Source organism: Callorhinus ursinus, unplaced genomic scaffold, assembly GCF_003265705.2.
Source record: "Callorhinus ursinus isolate GAN/ISIS: 27379988/994484 unplaced genomic scaffold, GSC_fseal_2.0 scaffold1, whole genome shotgun sequence".
Taxonomy (NCBI): Eukaryota; Metazoa; Chordata; class Mammalia; order Carnivora; family Otariidae; genus Callorhinus; species Callorhinus ursinus.
In genome coordinates this window covers 56,104,593-56,125,829 of record NW_027397063.1, presented here as the reverse complement: position 1 = coordinate 56,125,829, position 21,237 = coordinate 56,104,593, and the positions used below count along the sequence as shown (strand labels likewise).

Below are 21,237 nucleotides of genomic sequence, written 5' to 3'. Positions count from 1 at the left end.
GAATGTTTGAGTGACACATGCCACTTTTAAGTAAACACAGTATTGATTCATGCAACCAGTATTTATTAGACATTTCTAATGTTCCTTCTAGTTGCTGTTAGTGTTGGGTTTTTTTTTTTTTCTTTTTTTTTGAAGAGAGAGAGAGACAGACAGAGATAATGAGAGAGCACAAGCCAGGAGGAGACAGAGAAGCAGGCTCCCCCCCTGAGCAGGGAGCCCGACGTAGGGCTCGACCCCGGGACCCTGGGATCATGACCTGAGCCAAAGGCAGATGCCTAACTGACTAAGCCACCCAGGCGCCCCTAGTGTTGTTTTAATTAGGTAAACCTACCCTTTGAATAGAGGTATGAAGATTAAACCACTTGAGTAAAACACAGGTTTATATTAAAGTAAAGCTTAACAACAAAGCTAACTGCACTTTGATGTTTATTACTGTGCCATGAGTAATTAGCTATAAATGATCATTAGTATTATACTCATATAATTAAAACAAGTATTTCTGGGCCCCTGGGTGGCTCAGTCGTTAAGTGTCTGCCTTCAGCTCAGGTCATGGTCCCAGGGTCCTGGGATTGAGTCCCACATCAGGCTCCCTGCTTGGCAGGAAGCCTGCTTCTCCCTCTCCCCCTCCCCCTGCTTGAGTTCCCTCTCTCACTGTATCTCTGTCAGATAAATTTAAAAATCTTTTTAAAAAAAAATAAAACGAGTGTTTCTGTGATCAGCTAGAGGAGGAAGAGAGATGAACAGATACGGGACAGAAAACTTGGAGATCCTTTTGACCTCCTGGGTCTGTAAGTCAGATTATCAGATGTCTCATTTTTCTGGCACTGGGGCTTCAGTGTTCTGGGACCCCCTGAATGATCTCTGCATCTAGACATTGGAAACCTGGACAGACCTTTGGCACACCCTCTTTTCCTTTGGTCATTGTATCTCAAAGATGGAACATAACTGAATCAGACCTCAGGAAGCAGGTAGAATCAGGAAATTCCAACAGGGATCATTATTTTCTTTATTCACCAATTCCTTGCCTATTCCAAGGCTGGAATATATTGGGAAATAGGTTGCTTTGTATGTTTAAATGTCAGTCTCCTGCCCACCACACATCCCCAATACCAATTTTCTACCTAATTTGTATGAAATTTTACCAAGTAAAGTTATTTTAGCAAACATTTTCCCCTGAGGGCATAGGACGAGTTGGGGGTTGAGCAAAGGTGTGTAAAGATTATCAAAACATTAGTATGATTTAGTTTGAAGAGTTTACTGTTTTACTACTTAGCTGGGTTATCTGAGAGATTGGTAGCTTTGTGGGGAGATATGGAGGAGTGGTGGCTTCTTGGCTGGGCCAGAAGAAGGGAGAACTGCTTAAATGAGAGTTAAAATAGGATATTTGGGCCTGCCAGAGAGCACCATGCAAACTCGATGTCTTGGGGTAAAGTGGCAAGACTACCTGCACATGAGGAAAGCAGATGAAATAGCAAAGAGGTTCCAGAAAGCAAGTGGAAAAAAGGACAAAAATAGAGAGAACAAAAAAATAGGGAAAAGGGGTGCCTGGGTGGTACAGTCGGTTAAGCATCTGACTCTTGGTTTCAGCTCAGATCATGATCTCAGGGTCCTGGGATCCAGCCCCGAGTTGGGGCTCTGAGCTTAGCATGGAGTCTGCTTGAGATTCTCCCTCTCCCTCTTCCCCTCTAGCTTATGCTATCTCTCTCTCTCTTAAATAAATCAATAAAATCTTTAAAAAAAAAAGAAGAAATTGGAAAAGGATCAGAGAGATTTTAAAAGGAGTGTAGGCATATGTTATAGAATGGGAAGTGATAAAAATGGAATTGAGAATAAGTTGGGGATGAACAGTAAAAGCAAGTGTTCTAGAATCCCAGTTCATCAAAGGGTTATACTTCTTCATTTGAAAGCAGTAGATTACTTATTTATAAAATTCATTGTATGGAATTAAAAAAATTTTTTTAATTACTGTAAATCATTATCATCATTAGGAGGTTCCATAATCTTTGTAGCAATGAATTTTAAACCAATATTCCTGTTATAGAATAGTGATACACATAAATATGGTCAGCCACCTGCTTATCTGCTTTTCTATGTCCTGGGCATTTTCTTTTAGCCTGCCTATCCTCAGCTACATCTAAAAAGGCCACAGTTAGGGGCGCCTGAGAGGCACAGTAGGTTAAGCATCCGACTCTTGATTTCGGCTCAGGTCGTGATCTCAGGGTCATGAGATTGAGCTCCACATCAGGCTTTGCGCTAAGTGTAGAGTCTGCTTGAGATTTTCTTTCCCTCTCCCTCTGTTCCTCCCACTCATGCTCATTCTCTCTCTCTAAAATAAATAAATCTTTAAAAATTAACTAATTAAATAGCTACAGCATTTCAGTGACCTGAGGTGATGATTCTTCCCATATTATTCTCAAATTACTGTACACCCAGAGTTGGGGTTTTTTGGTTTAGACTTATAATTTATAATAGCAAGGATAAATTTACATAAGATAGAAACTCTTGATTTATATGTAGGATATGAATCAAATCACAAAGTAAAACTCATAAACTGTTCTAATTTGCAGTACCCCTCTACTTTTAAAAAAAAACAACTGGACTATAAACTTTCTTTGTGGCTATCCCTGTTTCCTATTGTGTGTTCTTTTGAGTGAAAACGACTATAAAAGGCCTTTATAGAACAACGGACTTGAGGAAATTTGGTTTTAAATAAGTGGATTATTCTGGTAAATAAATAAGAAATAGAGTTGTTCATACTTATCAAGGGAGTTGATGTCAAAATTATTCTTTAATATTTCATAAATAATCTAGAAGAGTAAATTTTCTAGATAAGCAAGTTGTACTCTTCTAGATATTAAAATGCTAAACCAATGAAAATACACTACAGGGAGAACTTGAGAAAATTCTTGAGTGCACTGAAAGGAGGCAGATAAGTCTCTTAATTCAGGTAGCTAAAGAACTAATAATAAAAATGTTGACTGTATTCAAGATTTTAGGATCTAAATTATTAATTATTTATGAGAATTAATTGTCATTTTTCCCTGAGATGATTTTGTCCACTCTGTTTCTTTGACCATACTACTGGGAAGAATGTGGAATGGTATAGGAACAGACAATCAAAAACTAGGATCTTAAAGTTCTTTGTGTGGTTTAGACAGATACACTTCCAGGAAGACCAGAACACTGGTAGTATATGATATATAACCAAGGCAATAAATACACGCAGTATTGCATATGAAAGGAGGTAAGTCAGACCTAAAGTCTAGTTCTCAATCTTTAACTAGTTGTAGACGTTGGCCAAGGTGTACTATGTGTTAGTTTAAAAAAAGTTGAAGTAAAGAATATTCAAGGACACTTTCAGCTCCCAAATGCTGATTATAAAAATGAATTGATTTCAGAAAGACAAAGGAAGGAGGGAGGAAAGGAGAGGAAAGGAGGGAGGGAGCTAAACACCACGATAGGGTGGGATATGTAAAATGGATACAGAAAACACAGACTCACTTTCCCAGGAATCAAAATATTAGTATTATTTTTAGATGCCTCAAAAGGTTATTAGCTAAAGTAATTCATAGTAATGCTACATTTATTATACTCCATCAAGAATGGAATTGAGAATGTAAGATTTTTAGGTTATTAAGGTCTATTCTTTTTAATCCCCAGAACTTTTAAAATACTAGCATTTTGCTAGATACCTTTCAAGATATATCACTTCTATAAATGTAGTATACTAAATGCATTCAGACATTTTTGGGTGACTGGTATAAACTGTGATGCTCCCTCTTGGGCAGTTCCAAGGCAAAGTAATCATGGATATTATGTAGTCCTCACATTAAACATCGTTAATATCACCAAGAAACAGTGAGCCTTGTAATTATTTGTTTACTATTTGTCTGATCTTCTAATTAATTTAGTTATTTGTTTAATTTTAGGATTTAGAAACTTGGTCAGGGATTTTTGGGCACTTTGAAATTGTTAGGAGAGGAGAGGAGCCCATTATGATATGGTTGTTTAAAAAAAATCTAAATAAGCAACATTAGAATTCAGTAATGTGTGAGATCAAGTTGCACATCCCAGCATTTGAATTATTGCTCAAAAAAAAGTACACAAATGGGCATACCATTGTGAAAATCGTCTAAACCTTTTCGTAGAGAAATACCACTTTATATAGACAGCCACGGGCAATTTTCATATATAGATAGGAGGCCTGATACACATGTGAAGACCTCAAACTAATTGTAGAAGAAAAAGTAAGTCTGCCTCTTTTTAGTGACTCCTTTCTGGAGATCTGCAGGGTCAGTTTCAAAGCTAATGAAGAAGATAACTTTCTACCTGATGACTGAGTATTTTATTACATCACTGTTAAGAGAAGATCTGGTAAACAAAGGGATTGATTTCTTCCCTCTAGTTAACACATTGATTGCTTCTCTCAGCTTTCCCACTATCCACAGTTTGAACAAACATATGTATGCCTTACATAGCCACTGACCCACTGCTTCCTCTCCTCCCCCAAAAAAACCAGGAAGGTTTCTTATCTACCTCTTATTATTAAATTTGGGACTCATCTGTTTAGAAGAATAGAAACTTTAAGGAGTACTTAAGGTTTTGTCAACTAGATTTATGTTTTGTTTTAATATTTTAAAAGATTGTTTTATCAGGTAGTCAGGTATGGTGAATTTATTCAGTTTATCTTTTCATGGGAATGTTTCTTCTTTCGTTTTGCATTATAAACAACAGTGCAGCAAAATTCAGTTAAATGAATTTGGTCTGCCTTTTGGTTGATTGATATCTGTCTTGGTTTTATGTATGTATGTATTTATTTAAAGATTTTCTTTATTTGACAGAGACACAGCAAGAGAGGGAACACAAGCAGGGGGAGTGGGAGAGGGAGAAGCAGGCTTCCCTGCTGAGCAGGGAGCCCAATGCGGGGCTCGATCCCAGGACCCTGGGCTCATGACCTGAGCCGAAGGCAGATGTTTAACCGACTGAGCCACCCAGGTGTCCCTATCTTGGTTTTATTGATAACTATTTTTAAATTCATTTGGCTTTTCTTTAAATTGTCCATTAAAATGTTTGGTTATGGAACACGTAATGACTGATACCCTATCAAAAGATTCTTGATATTCCCTGATAAACTACTATGTGGTTTTTGATGGCACAGTTTCATGGCATCTGCAGTTGGTTAAAGAAACTTTTACCATTGTTAACTTTTCTAAAACCTTCTGAACCTGTTGCCATGTTATTTTGAGCCACGTCTCTGCGATAACATGGTCTGTCTTGTTCTTCCTACCTCTTCTCCAAAGCTAGCCCCACTTCAGTATTATGGACCTCATTGTTTCCTTAATTATCTCCTTACTTTCAAGCCTAGCACACATATTTATTCCATAAATATTAGCTTGCTTTTTATTTTCAGTCTCATTTATACTCCTTATTCTTTGTCTTCAAGAATACATGCACTCTCCCTGATCCTGTAAGGTTCTTTTGCTCTGCTGTTCCTGTCCTCTAAAATACCATCCTTTTTTACATTCTTGTGCCCACCCTGCAGTTTGTATCCACACTCATTGTTTCAATTTCCTTATTACTCACTGTCATGGATAGACAGGAAGACTGGGAGTGGGTAGTAATTATCCTGAGCAAAACATCATTTCAACCATTTTGTGCCAGCCTCATAGAAGTGCCCATAAATCTGTCCCCACAAAAGGAACAGACTTCAGTGTAGAGAACAGGACTATAGCAAAAGTATAAGGAGGCTTCCTCTTTTCATATAGGCAAAGTTACGACAACCACCTCTCTGAAGCAGAGGAAAGCTAATAGATGGAAAGCAGTGGATCTCAAAGAATTCCTATAATTAAGGAAGAGGACAGTGAGTTACAGAGGTTGGGGGTTTTAGAATTCCATAACTTTTAGAATGTTAGATTCAAATAAATTTGCAAAAGCCCTCCCCTCCACCCAAAAGCTACTCATTGACTCTAGGTTAAGAATCTAGTCCTTTTAGTTATTTTATGGACTTTACTTACTCTCCTCTTTGTCTTTAGATACAGCAAAACCTCCAGGATCCCATAGCTTCTCCTTTTCTTGCCTCTTATTTTCTTCACTTTTCTCCTTCTTTCCTTTCATTAGTTACCCCTCTCTCCCTATCCAAGACCGAAATGGCTGTCTCCTCCCTAAGAAAAAAGAGGTTGCTTTTTTTCAAGCCCTGCCCCTGTGTGTGTGTGTGTGTGTGTGTGTGACATAAAACTACCATGCCCCCTCAACTGGGCATACAGATACATAGAAAGATGGGTGATCTAATAAAAGAGAGTAAATAAATGGGAGAAAGTGGGCAGCATGGGCCACAAGTAAAGTGACAATATTGAGTTTATTTTAAAGATTATCAGAGATTATTAAAATGCCTTATCTTAAAATCTCTGGCTATCTTTTCCCTTTTAGATTTTCTTTTAGATGTTGGGCACTTGGTCATAGAGATCTTTTAATTTAAAAGTGCTCCTATCCTGAATAGGTTGAATGCCTTTCTTGCTAGCTTATTTGTGCAGTTGTCCTTCCATTTTCAATTTCTTTTTTTTTTTTTAAGATTTTATTTATTTATTTGAGAGAGAGAGAGAGAGAGAATGAGAGATAGAAAGCACGAGAAGGAAGAGGGTCAGAGGGAGAAGCAGACTCCCTGCTGAGCAGGAAGCCCGATGTGGGACTCGATCCCTGGACTCCAGGATCATGACCTGAGCCGAAGGCAGTCGCTTAACCAACTGAGCCACCCAGGCGCCCTTGACTAATGTAAAATAAAACAACCTAGAATCTTCCTGTTCCTCAGTGAGAACCAATATAACTACTAAAGCTGATTTTGAGAAAACAGCATCTCTTCAAACCTGATCAGTAGTACAGTGGTTTTCCATCTGTCTTCCACCTGTTAATTTGAGGAGCTGCCCTGCATCTTCTCACTTAAGGGGAAAAGATGATGAATAGTCTTCTCTCAGTTTTAAGCTTTTGCTCCCATTTATTTCAGCTTGTTGGTTTTTGTTTTTTAACCAGAATCTGGTGTCATTTAGTACAAAATTTAGATATTTAGGTGCCAATTTGAATAAGTCAATAATGGGGCTTTGCAACAGAAAACATTTTTATTTTCTTAATTTGTTTTTAAAGCTTTTATTTATTTATTTGAGAGAGCATGGGAGGAGCAGACTTCATGCCGAGTGTGGAGCCCAACACAGGGCTCAGTCTCACAACCCTGAGATCATGACCTGAGTTGGACACTCAACAGACTGAGCCACCCAGGCACCCCCAGAAAACATTTTAAACTATGATATTAAAACACTGTTTACCTTGCTAGGGGCTGGTGGGAAGGATGAATAGGGAGTGACTGCTGAAAGGTTTCCCTTTGAGTAATGACAGTGCTTTGAAACTAGACAGAGGTGGTGGATGGTTGTACAACATTGTGAATGTATGAAATGCCACTGAACTATGCACTTTAAAATGGTTAATTTTATGTTATGCAAATTTACTTTAAGATTATACTCTTTCTTAATTTTTTTTATCCCATGCCATATCTGTGAATTGTCAGAATGTATGCTTTAATTCAGAGAATAATGTCTTCCTATAGCTATTATGGTTGTATAATTATCCCTTCAAATTACAACACTTATTAGAGTGAAAATGAACAGTCACTGGGTAAATGCTGGAATAACAAGAATTAACCAGGTTGTCACCATAAGACCAGGAGAACGGTCACATTACGTAAAGCTAACACCAGATACTTGTATGTAAAAGCTCACACCACACTCCTTGCTCTCTGTCTACGTCCTTAGATCCAATATCATCTTAAATTATTTCTTAAGGCTTATATATAGAACTTGATTCTTTGAAGAAAGCCACTCTACAGAATTGACAGAAACTTCCACATGCAGGTAAAAACTAACAAAGTAACAATCTTACTGAGTTAAAAAGTAAAATAGAATGGAATAAAAGCATTCTTATTTTTAATAAAGCAACGAAACTTTAACAGTTGGGTAGGCTGGTCCATGCGTGCAGTGGTGCATACATACACGTACACACACAGACATTAGTCCTATTCTCTTTTCTATGACACTATCATTCTCAATTCCTGTAGTCAAATATTGTCAGAGTAATATGGGAAAACCTAGTATATTTAAGTTAATGAAAAATGGAAATATATCTTTGTAAGTTGATTACTAGCTCATTGATTTAGTTTTAGATGTAGGTTTATCGTGTCTTTTTTTCTTTTAAGCCAGTGTTTTGAAGTATTTTATGTTTATTGTTACCAATAAAAGTAGTTTCACATACAAAGTTAAGAATGGGCTCTAAGGTTGCCTCGGTGGCTCAGATCGTGATCCCAGGGTCCTGGGATCGAGTCCCGCATCGGGCTCCCTGCTTCTCCCTCTGCCTCTTTCTCAATCTCTCTGTCTCTCATGAATAAATAAAATCTTTAAAAAAAAAAAAAAAAGAATGGGCTCTAATGTGTGTCTTACCTTTTCTTTAGAACTGTCAAGTAATCCACCTCTAGCTACCATCCTTATTCCTCCTCATGCTCGGATTCAAGCAGCTGCTTCAACCCCTACAAATGCCACAGCAGCCTCAGGTAAGAACATTAAGTCTCTTGTCTAAAAACATTCTATTTTTTTAAAAATATATGATTACCTCCATTTTATTTCATGTGATGCATGTGAACATTTAATACCCTCCAAGTATCAAAAACATAGCACAGCCAAATGAATAAATGTGAATAAAATGTTGCTTTATTTCCAAAAAGCACAAAAGGACCCCATATATACTTTATATATAAATTGTAAATATCTTATTATAATGTTAAATTCTGTCAGTTATCTTTAAAGTCATGCCTTCTGTATAATTTCTTAATAAATATACATCAGACAAGATGCCTGTAGCAGAAAGCAATCTGTACAAATGTAATATTATTGAAGATAATTTACGTTAGTTTCATCATTCTGAGTGTAAATTACATTTGTATACTGGAGAGGCAAACTTTCAAGAAGTATAAAATATAGATTGGTGTAATGTAATCATTTGAAAGGACTAAAACTAATGCAAATACATTTAAGATTTAAATCAGAATATGACTAGATCTTGTCTATCTTTTTTAAATAAAAAAAAAAGTGCCTTCATGGTCTCCCAGGTTAGAGCTCTGGTATACTGCCAGTCTCTTAGCCAGTTAATAGGGCTTGATTTAGTGAGAATTGCAGATATTCTGAAAATATCCAACCTTTGAATGAATTTAAAAGTTCCTCAAAGAATGGCTGGATGCTATTTAAAATCAAGTTAGAAATATAATAGCACAATTGGGCTCAGAATTTGGTACCCTTTTTTATCCTCCTCTAAAAAGCATATGTCCAAAGCTGACTCTGTTTTCATTAAATCATCTATTACATGGAACTGAGTTGGATCAGACTTATTTTTGCCTAAAGGCACTGATGCTGCAGGAGATCAAATCTTTCATTATTAGTTCTTGGAATTCCACAGTAAGGTCATAATCCATCTCCTGTTGTCCAACACACAATTGTTTGTTCCTGTGCAAAGATTTTTTAGAACGTTGCTAATAAAGATGTCCTTGTCCTACCTTCGTTCCAGAAAAAGTCTGGAAAGAATGGTTTCTTTTCTAGTTCTAGTTCCATCAGCACATGCTACTTTGAGAAAATTATTTGAACTTTATTGGTTTTAGTAATGTCTTACTAGTTTTCTCCATCTGTAGTATGAGTGGCATTGCTCTCCTAGAATAATGTTGTAAAAATCAAAAGTGCTGAATTGTGCTTTAAATTTTTTAAATATAAGGTTTTTAAAACTATGATCAATTTATTTAGAAGGAAGATAGAATTGCTTATGTGAGCTATTAATAAACGTAATAAATCCCTAACCCAAGTTAGATTTTAGATTATGTTGGTTGTTCAAAGCATGAAATAGCCCCTAACCCTGAACTAATGCAGTTACTTCTTGAGCTAGTTTCTAAGAGTTTTATTAGAATTGCTTTAGACTATAAATAAAAATGAAGTTAGAAATATAGCACCAATTATAATTGGTAAGTTTTGGGTAATTTTAAATGATTTCCTTAGTGTGAAATACTAAATAAGTTAAAGTGAGGTTTTTGGGCAAATTGTCTGCCTAGTATAACCTGATTTTTATGTTGCTTCGATACAAGTTACAGCAGATCCCCAAAAATATTACATTGCTATATATATATTCTTAAAGCCATTTAAATCAGATTTTAACATGAATATGGAAAATGACATTGTAAATGTCAAATGACATTGGCCTCTGATCCTGAGAGTTTACTTTGAAGTTGAAGTACATTAGAGCATGAGGAATTTAATAGAGGAATAGTAGGCTGAGGTTAAGGACAGAATTAAAATTGAGAAAAATGCCTGCCTTGAATATCTTTTTTTTTTTTTAAGATTCTATTTATTTATTTGACAGAGACACAGCAAGAGAGGGAATACAAGCAGGGGGAGTGGGAGAGGGAGAAGCAGGCTTCCCGCCGAGCAGGGACCTCATGCGGGCTCGATCCCAGAACACTGGGACCATGACCTGAGCCTAAGGCAGACGATTAACGACTGAGCCACCCAGGTGCCCCTTGAATATCTTGATAAATAGTTACCAAAGAGAATTTCAGATAATGCTTTGAGCTTCCTTGTGGCTAAAGTAAATAAAGGAATGTTATCTGTTAAAATTTCCCATTGTTCATTAGATAAGCACCTTGATGGCTTAGGGGAAGCAAAATATTTCTGGGCCTGCTGTTTGAGAAGTATTTCTCCCTTAGGGCTTCAGATTTGGTACTGTAAGAGATTAAATGGAGTTCCCTTTACCATTCCAACAATAAATGTAATTATGAGCCTCATATGGATACTTTTTAAAGTGCCCCTCAGTGTGAGCCAGTGGCAAAACACCACAGTATAGTCAGGGAAGAAGTTTTCTTTGTGGCCAAAGTAGTGAGAATCAGGTATGTTACCAAACATATCTCAGGAAATGCTGATCTAGATGAAGGAATTGACTGTGCGACATTAACGGCTGCCTATATTTAAATAAATATGTATGTATGCGTATATGTATTTTTTAAATAAGAATTTGGCAGTGTGGGTTATATTCTTTAATACTTTAAAATATACATGCTCTTGTTGTCTCTCTTGGCTTCAGTTTCCTTATCCATAAAACAGGAATAGTAACATAGACTTGTGAAAAGTAAGATATAAAGTGTACAAAGTACTTGGTTTGTGTTATGGTCAGAGTTCAGGTAGTGACTGCAGGTGAATTGATTGGAAGGCTTTACTGTATATAACAAGAACCATCAGAGTTCATACTTTTTAGTTCACTAATCCCACTTTGGAGATCTTAACTTCAGGATACTTCTAATAGAAGACAGAAAGCTACCATGTACAGAGATAGAAATAGGAAGAATTATATAATAACAAAAAGGAGAACCAATCTGATCTGAATGGTCAACAGGAAGAAATTGTTTCAGTACATTATGAAATCTCCATCTTTATGTAATCGTAAAAAAATCAATTATGTAGCTTATAGACATTTGCAGAAATATTCACGAGATCTTATGTACCATGTTGGTAACTGCCAAAATGAATGTTTGCATGTGGATAGGGACAAGATAAAAATATACAAAAATTAAAGCAGTTGTGTTAAATTAGTGGGTATGGATGTTGATTCTTTTTTTCCTCAAAAACTCTATTTTTTCTAAATTGTTTTTAAAAAGTACCTCAGTATCAGAAGGCATTATATTTGATCATGGCTCTGATGAGAAACTCTTGAAAATTACATATACTGTTCTTAGTCCATAAAGTATAATTTTACATATGTATAATATATGTTTAGTATATAAGTTTAGTATATATGATATATAATTTTAACATATATATGTTTTTTAATGTATATGCAAGTTTTATATATATATAAATTCTGATTTTCTCCACACCCCTAACAGATGCTTTTATTTACTCCATTTGGGAGACCATTCACCTAAACTATTTAGAGTAATAAATCTTGAGAAATTAAAGTTTTACTGATCAAATATGAACCACTTTAGAGATCATGTGGTCCAATGCCACGTGAGTTAAGTGTGAAATGTGGTAGAAAATTTCAACTAGAGCAGTTTTCTCTTTATGTTTTGTAGATCAGTCTTCTGGGTAAGGTTTCTTTCAGTGCAATGGTTCTCCTATTAAATTTAAAACACTGATTTCAGCTCGTGTTTCTTACTGTCTGCTGAGAAGAAGCCATCTATCCCATGCTTATGTATATTCAGTAACTGGAAGCTCATTACTGCAAAAATAAACACATTCCATCTTTGTATCATTCTGTTAGAAAGTTTTTCCTTTTTTCACCCTGAAATTTGTCCCCCTATACTTTCTTCCACTCAGTGATCCTATTCTGGGGTTACACACAAAAGTCCTTCAAATTTTAATGATGGCTAACTGCCTTCCATATTAATGAGGGTTTCAAATCCTAATCCTCAATATGTTCTAAGTGTCAGGATGTTGGGTTTTCTAAACAGTTATATATCATCTATACATTTCATAAACATAACAGTTTTTTGCCTCTATTTAAGCAGCTAATAAAACATATCAAATAGTACAAGGCAGGGCCTACTTAGAGATGTTTTTGCCTTTTCCCAAGTTACTGATAAAGTAAGTTAAATGTTACTAGGCAAGGCTTACTAGAGATTATTCTTCTGGTGATTTCTGAGTGATTGTTTACCCCTCTTGTTTGCTTAGCTACAGACCAACCTTACAGTGTTCATTTGTATAATATTTTGAAAAACTTTGTAAAATGCTTTGTTAAAATTTTCAAGAAAGTTTTTCCATCCATAAGGTAACTCTGTCAAAAATGGAAATTAAACTTTTTTTTTTAAGACTTAGAGAAATTTCTAATGTCTACTATTTGTCCACTGTGAGTTTCTGTAATCCATTTTGGAATCTGTTTCTTGGACTTTAGATTCTGGGTTTAAAGACATTTAAAATGTGTAGATTGCCCTCACCTTCCTTGGGCTGCATTTTGTTTATTAGGATTTTTGTTATATCCTTTCCAGGTTGAAACCCCTTCTAACAGAAAAGGGAATCATGATAGGAGTTGGACAAGGTCTGTCTTCTCTTTTTACCTGGTCAGGGGGTTTAACTTTCTTTGACCTTGCTTTGAAAACCTTATGCTGTTTATTTAAACCAAATCTGGCCTGTTCTTAGAGGTTCACATTGTTACTTTCTATTCTTCCTTGAATGTGTGCCCTTCTTCTTAAAGTTATCTGTATTTAAAATGATGAGCTTATTAGAGAAAACCCTTTTAACTGGTTTCTTTGGTTCTTCTCCCTGTACTTTGCATTGAGATTATTTGCAATTGCTTTGTCAGAGTTTTTTTTCTAATTTTCTGTTTCTTATCAGTTTTGAGTTCCTTTTGAAGACTATAGCCACAAAATCATACCTATTATTCCCTGAACATTTTGAAATCCATTTTACTGAAGTCATGGCTCAGATTAGGCAGGGCCCGTGGTTCCCTTTCCTTACTACTACAGTTATTTTTACCCCAGAGTTCCTGTCACCTACATCCCCGGCCAGTTCTTTCTTGTTGGGCAGAATTAAACCCAGAATAATTTCTCCCATTGTTTATTTAAGTTTCCACTAATTTTGAGAGTTGAAATGTTAAACCAGTTAAGTCCATTGGATCAAATACTTTGTGTGCTTTCATCCCCTCCCCAAGTACTATTAGCCTTTGCCTCTTTGCCACTGTACAGTGGGCTTTGGGAAAGCTGTGTCCTTATCTTGTCTGGTTTTAGAATCTACAGGGTATTACCCTCAAGTGTTTCTTTTCCTAACCCTTCCTTTCTATTAAAAACATTATATATGGTTATTTTAGAAAATAAAAGTCTCCCATATTCTCAATTCTAAAGATAATGAAAGGTAACATCATTTTATATTTTAGTCTGTATATGAATAGTCAGAGAGACATGCCCCCCCCTTTTTTTTATGGGCCCTGCTATTCAGGGGATGGGGGTATATGACTCTGCTGTGCATCCTAAGCCTGTACCATAATTTATTTGACTTAATTTCTTAGACATTTGTATTGTATCTCAGTCTTTAGAAGTATAATTGCCAAGTCAAAAGATAATAAAAAAATTTTTAAGATTTTGATATATATCAAATTGCCTTCCAAAAGGTTTGTCCCAGTGTATACTGCCCACTGGCAGTGCACATATTTTTCTATTTCTCCATTACCTTAACATTAGCCAGCCCAAAGTGGGGGTGGGGAAGGTGCTGCAATCATATATTTTTAGATATTATCAACTTGGTAGCCAAAGAATGTGGATGTCTTTTTTTTAGGTACAGTGCTATACCCATTTCCTCCTTTTGGCTCTGTGTTTGAAATACAGACTTCCATCCACATAGGCCAATTTAACAGACTAACACCAATGAGGATGTATCTATCCTGAGTTAAGATTTCAAGTTTGCTTGGCAAGTTTTGTAAGCCAGCTTAGTCATTATTTTCTTCAAAGCAGTGTTAAGTATCACTTCAAGGAAATTGTTTCTTCTTATTCAAAACATGTTTTCTCCTATTGAGTCAGAATTTTTGCCTGAACTTCTCCCCCTCCAGAAGTAATGTTAAAATCATCTTGATTAAGTCAGTAAATGTTCTATCAAACCTTCTTCTAGATGTTCTTCAAATGTTCCTCAGTTCCTTGCCTGAAGTCACCTGCTGATACTCAAGCCTTTTTTTATTCTTTGTTCCTAAATTAGATCTTTTAACTTAAAAGGTGAAAATGTTTCCTGTGTCCTCATGGCCTTTAATTATCTACCCTAAACGACCAACCCTCCTAATTAAAATGTGCTCTATCCCTGAGCCCAGAGCACCTAAGATCTCTCCTCTCTGCTGGCAGATAAGATAGAAGGTCTTATTGACAAGCCCTCCAACTTTGTTAGTTTTTTAGTTGGCTCCCTGGCATCTGAATCGCAGTTCTATTTTTGAAATGACTGAAGCCACTCAGTGTCTTGTGTCACACCTTTTCCTCAGAAAAATAAGAAAAGAGAGGTAATGATGCTTTGCTGAGGAGGGGTCACCCTCACTCTCCTTCATTATTATACACCCCAAATTGTCAAAGTCATAGTAGACATTATAAAGAGAAAAACGAAAACTGAGTCCTTCTCTTTATAGGTGACTTTCATTTCGTTAATGCAGAATATGATTTCAATTTAAATGTAAGTTTAGGGTGTACGCTTGATTCTCTGTGGAAAAAAAATGGTTTTGTTTGTTCCTGTGTCAGTTAATAATACTAATACCTGAAATATAGTTTTTTGTTTGTTTGTTTTCAAGGTTTAAGGGTTTTACTTTATTTTTATTATGTTTATCACCATACATTACATCATTAGTTTTTGATGTAGTGTTCCATGATTCATTATTTGCATATAACACCCAGTGCTCCATGCAGAACGTGCCCTCTTTAATAGTTTTTTAATAAAGATATTTCCACTTGGAACAGCTTGAATAGGAACTTCCTGAGTATAAATAGCATATCCTAGGCTGCCAAAATTTTATCTTTTAGTGGAGTTGACCTGTCATGAGACATTTGTAACTATTGTAGAATGAGATAATAGTAAATAGAAACATGTGAAATGGGCTCAGAGAGCTTAAAGGAAATAAGGAAATAAAAGTATACTTAAAGTTAACCAACTATACTTAAAAAAACTACATGTAAGATATGAAAAGGATTTGATATCTGCAATATGCTTTTACTAATCTGCCAGTAGTAAAAATACTAAAAAATTTAAGGATTTTGTAGCTTTTGAGAACTTGAAATGTGTTTATGATAAATAGGGAACAAAGTTTTTATTTTTATTTAAGTAACCATATATAATTAGCCGCCACCCTATGAGAGAGTACAGATAGAACATTTCCATCATTGCTGCTGGGTCAAACAGTGAACACTTGTGTCACTCACTTAAAAGGCTTTATCTTTTAGATAGATCCATAGTTGCAGAATACTGATTCATGGTAGCAGAACGTTTGGAACCCCAGCCTCTTATGTTTACTCACTGTGCTTTCCTCTCAGCCTATTTTCTTATTATTTGCTACTCTCTTTTTATTTAAACACTTTGGCAACAGTTTATAAATGTGGGACCTTCCATTCACTCTCCTTCCCTCCCCATTGGCACATTTGATGAAACACTTTTGGAGGGAGAATGGACAGGACTTGCTGATGCATTAGATGTAGGGGGATAGGGAAAGGAAAGAATCATGGTGACAACTTTTGGTTTATGACCTGAGCAACTAGGTGGGGCATTTTCCTCAGTATTGAGACAGCTGCTCAACAAATCCATGACTCACTTATCTAGCAACTCTTACAGATGTCTGACAATCTAGGAGGTGGGGGAGAAACTATGAGTCCAATCCTAAAATGTCTGTGTATCATACATGGAATTTTGCACATCAGAATTTTCTCTAGAACAAAAATTGCAGCCTCATGGATTCTGTTGGGAACCTGATACCTTAGGGGGCTTCACCCTTGGCTTCACTATGGAGTTGCCCTACTTGTCATTTTTACCTCTGAAGTCACACAGAATAAAACTGGTTTCAGTAAATACATCTACAAACTCCCTTTGCCATATCCAGCACAAAAGCCATAGAACCATAGACTCTTCTTAGAATTAGGGGAAAAACAAGGGATCATCTGATGCAATTTTCCTTGTCTTTTGTATATTTTATTAGGAACATACCTACATATCTTATAGAGGGAGTTGGTCAGATACGCTCATGAGCTTGTGGGCGTAAATTCTACCTGGCATTTAACTTATATGACCTATATATATGTTTAAGATACTCCAAAATTTAGCAGCTTAAAACAAGAATAAACTTGTATTATTTCACATAGTTTATGTGGGTCAGGAATTAGAAGCAACCTAACTGGATGGTTCTAGGTCAGGGTCTTTCATGAGGTTGTAGTCAAATGTCAGCTAGGGCTGCAGATATTGGAAAGCTTACCTGGGGCTGGAAGATCTGCTTCCAGGATGACTCATTTATGTGCTTAGTGAATCAGTCCTGGCTGCAAGAGGCCTCAGTCCCTTACCATTTTTGTACCTCTCTGTGGGGCCACTTAAGTGTCTCACATTGTGGCAGCTGGTTTTCCCTGGACCAACTGATCTTAGAAAGAGGACAAGGTAGAAGCCACAGAATCTTTTATGTCCTAACCCTGAAAGTCATACACCATTGTCTCTGCAAATACCCTATTGGTTACATAGGTCAGCCCTATTACTGGGGGAAGGGACTACATTAGGGCATGGACACCCAAGAGACATGACTCATCGGGGCCCTCTTGGAAAGGGGCTACGACAGTGTATAAGAATGATCTTATGCCTTGGTCCCTCAAAGCTGATTATTCTCTCTGTTCCCCTTCAAGTCCATCTTTGGTTGATTGGTTGCCTGGTTCTGAAATAGCATCAGTAGGATGGTAATGGGCATTGGTTTCTAGGAAGCTTGGAAGTCAGTGAAATATCACCTCTGTAGTTGTTTGCAAAACCCTTGTATCTCTGCATACCCCATACAGACTGTTTGAGAATTAGGAAATAAAATAACTGTACTTTTAATTCTTATTATAAATTCACAGATCTGTTTTAATGTAGTAACCCTTTTAGACAATAGAAATAGGCTTCTAGAAATAGTGGACTAGGTAGGAGTTAGGTCTGAATGAAAGTCCCCTTAAGCTCTTTTCTTCCTTTGCTAGGAAATCTTTTCTGCTGTCCCTTGTAGTACCCATAAAGGGCATCATTCTCTTCCTCTAATATTTCTCTGCTCAGTTCTCCCATTTGTTAGCTCTGCAACCATGGGAACATTTGCTTAATTTCTTTGTGCCTCTGTTTTCCCATTTGCAAATGGAGACATTTGGGGTTGCTCTATGGGCATGCAATGTACTTAGTATGATGTCTAGCATATTGGTAAGATGTTAACAGTTGTGCCACTGACATTATGGTGGTGATGATGTTATTGCAGTCACACCAAACTATACATTTATGTATTTTTTGATGTCTCTTTTGCCTTTCCACTTATTAAGCAATTACTATAACCCAGGTACTGTACTAAGCCCTTCCTAGGCCTTATTTCATAGGCAGGTGGTACTGTCTCCATTTTACAGATGAGGAAATTGAGGCATAGAGAGGTTAAATAACTTGTTCCAGTGTCACATAGCTATTAAGTGGTACAGTTGGTTTTCATACTCACTGTTTGTGGAGTTGGATTAGATTGAAGAAAGATACATCATTGTGAATTTCAGGATAGCATCTCAAGACTAAAAATGCGACTGTACAGTCTTCGGTTATTCATAGTTGAATTGGATGCTTTATAATCAAAAGATGTTAGCTGATCCTTTCAACCATAATGCCAAGTAGCATCTCTTTTTTGGTTGTTGCTGTTGTTATTTTTCATCTTTTTTTTGCATTTTTTAAATTTTATCATGTTATGTTAATCACCATATATTATATCATTAGTTTTTGATGTGTGTTCCATGATCATTGTTTGCGTATAACACCCAGTGCTCCATTCAATACGTGCCCTCTTTAATACCCATCACCAGGGCGCCTGGATGGCTCAGATGGTTAAGTGTCTGCCTTCAGCTCAGGTCATGATCCCAGGGTCCTGGGATCGAGTCCCACATCGGGCTCCCTGCTAGACGGGGAGCCTGCTTCTCCCTCTGCCTCTGCCTCTCTCTCTCTCTCTCTCTGACTGTCATGAATAAATAAATAAAACATTTAAAAAATAATAATACCCATCACCAGGCTAACCCCTCCCCCCCCACCCTCCTCCCCAGTAGCATCACTTTTACCAGTATGAATGTAAAGGCAAGGGAATGCAGGAGATAGGAGCAAAATGAATTGTACTGCTTTTAAGGAGTTACTGTTTAAATATTATATTTAAATACAACATATTGTATTTAAATAAATTATGTATAATATTTTTAATAAATATATATTTAATAAAATTATATATTTAAATAAATTATATATAATAATTTATATCTCATAAATGAGAAGAAATGTTATAGAAATTACAGTAAACATCCAAATCCAGTGACAATTTTTAGTTAATGTAACATTTTTATTATAAAAAGCCCATATTAATTCAACTATGTAAAATAAGTTTACAGAATTGGCGGTAGGAGCAAAGTAAGTATGTACCAAGAAGAACTTAGGAAATTTAGTTTTATTCGGTCAGTAAGCCAGGTGTTCTGTGGGAGCTACTCTTGAGTTTGTAGAGCTTTACGTTTTCTTTGTTGTGGGTTTCTCCTCCCTGTACTTTGTCTGCCTCTGAGAAACAGATCTCAGTTCTTTTTCTTACAAAGGACATATGTAATTTGGTTTTAAATGTAATTTGTTGCAGTAGGCAAAGGTTTTTTGTTTTTGTTTGATGAATGAATACAGTGCTGTGACTTTAGCTTTCAAGAATATTTGTAATCAAAATATTTAGCTGTTAAAATTTTACTTAACAGGGGATATGGAGATAATTCAGAGAAAAAAAATATGAAATCATTAAATTACAAACCTGAGGAGCCTAAGTGTCTTCAAATTTTATTACTCCAAAGTTGAATTTGTTTCTTCAAATTTATGCATACAAGAGGATTTTGCTAAAGAGTAAATTAACATAATGAACTGGACGGCTATGTAAATGAACCTTAGTGGGTGTCCTCCAGTGTAGCTGCCGCCTGCCATGCCTGTCATGGTCAAGCAGGTAAATTCCTCATGATTGGAAGACCAGAACATGAAAGTTGTACCTGTCCTCTTCACATACGAAAAGTGAGAGAGAAGTGCTATTTGATGATGATCATGCATAGGTTCTGAGTGTCATCCAGCGCATGGGAAATGCTACAATAAGTTTGGATTTGTGAGGATCATTATCATTCTGAAATAGCTCTGCGACCTTGCAGGCTTTTTCTAGACTTGTTTAAAGCAGCCTGTGCTTGAATTATGAAAATGATTGTTTTTCTTGAGAAAGGCTTACAGGAACATGTGACCTGGACAGAAATTGGTGGTATCATTGTTGACAGAACTTGGGTGATCATTGAAGAGTGAAATTCCCGCTACGAAGGGCATATTTAAGAAAGACCAGGAGTCGTGAATGAAGTATTAGACATAGTTATGTAGTGAGCTATAAGTGTTTTGAAGGAAATTAAATGAGTTAAACATAACCAAAGTGAGAGATATAAACATTTCTTCCCCAGAGGCTGAGTTAAATGTATATAAGGGCAGATTATTTTGAGGGCAGGACAATCAGGAATTTAGAAAAGAAGTGTAGTTATTATAGAGTGGCCATTGGAATGATAAACTGAACAGCTAATCCTTAAGTAAAGAGTTCCTCTGTGTCGTTGGGGTCTTTCGTTTCTTGCTCTAATTAAAAAATTCAAGCAAAAAAGATCCAAGGACAAATGTTGCATTCAGCCATGACAGTTGTTTACTCATTAGAGGATATAGGAGAACTTCAGTCTCTAGGGAGACAAAACTTCTGAACTTCAGAACCTGGTTCTGAACTTGTGTTTTTGGTGTCACCAGCTTTGATGGTCAAGGACAGTATGACTTCTAGGAAGATGGGTCTTAGAAGTTACCCATCCCAGTCAAGCCCCTTCTCTTCTTGTTCAGGGCTCAGGATAAAGTGTTGGGGAGAAAATAGGCCCAGCACTATGTATTAGCAGTCCACATGCATGATGACACAGGCACGCGGCTGGACTAACCAACTGAAACAGCAGTCTCTTGCCTACCTGAGATGCAGTGCTGATCCAGATGCAACTAAATGCCCACTTAAATGTTAATAGATGCTGTGAAATAATAATGGACCTTAAGGGGGGGGGTAGGAGAGTTAAAGTTACATATATTTCCAAAAGATTAGGCGAAGTAAGCTCAGTGCCGAGATGTTTGACTACAAGATGCTTTATTGAATTAAGTAAGTGAATCAGTCCTGCAGTGGCTGTTTCTTTTTTGCTCATTGTCTTCCATTTCTACAAATAATGAAGAAGGACTGAACTTAGAAAGTAAGCAGCTGAGGCTGATTTATGCATAGTGCTTCTGCCTCTCAGTGTGCTGACCCATGTTATGTTCAGTGCCTCCACCCATTTCACCCACTTAAGCAGATGGCATACCCTGGTTCAGAGTGTTCAGCAAGTTTTCCCAGCTGTGCACTGTTCACTTCTTTTCAAGTGAACTAGACTCCCAACTGAGTATTCATGCACGCACTGCTAATCCCATCAGTAGC

General features: G+C 36.5%; 1 protein-coding gene across 2 annotated transcripts in view; it reads left to right on the top strand.

Moving 5' to 3' along the window:
• The window catches only part of GSK3B (glycogen synthase kinase 3 beta), a 205,123-nt gene that overhangs the window by 178,089 nt on the left and 5,797 nt on the right, over positions 1-21,237 (top strand). For both annotated transcript variants that reach the window (XM_025874826.2, XM_025874830.2), the window contains one exon: positions 8,489-8,587. In XM_025874826.2, coding sequence (XP_025730611.1) covers positions 8,489-8,587 — 99 coding nt within the window. The remainder of the gene's footprint in view (positions 1-8,488; positions 8,588-21,237) is intronic.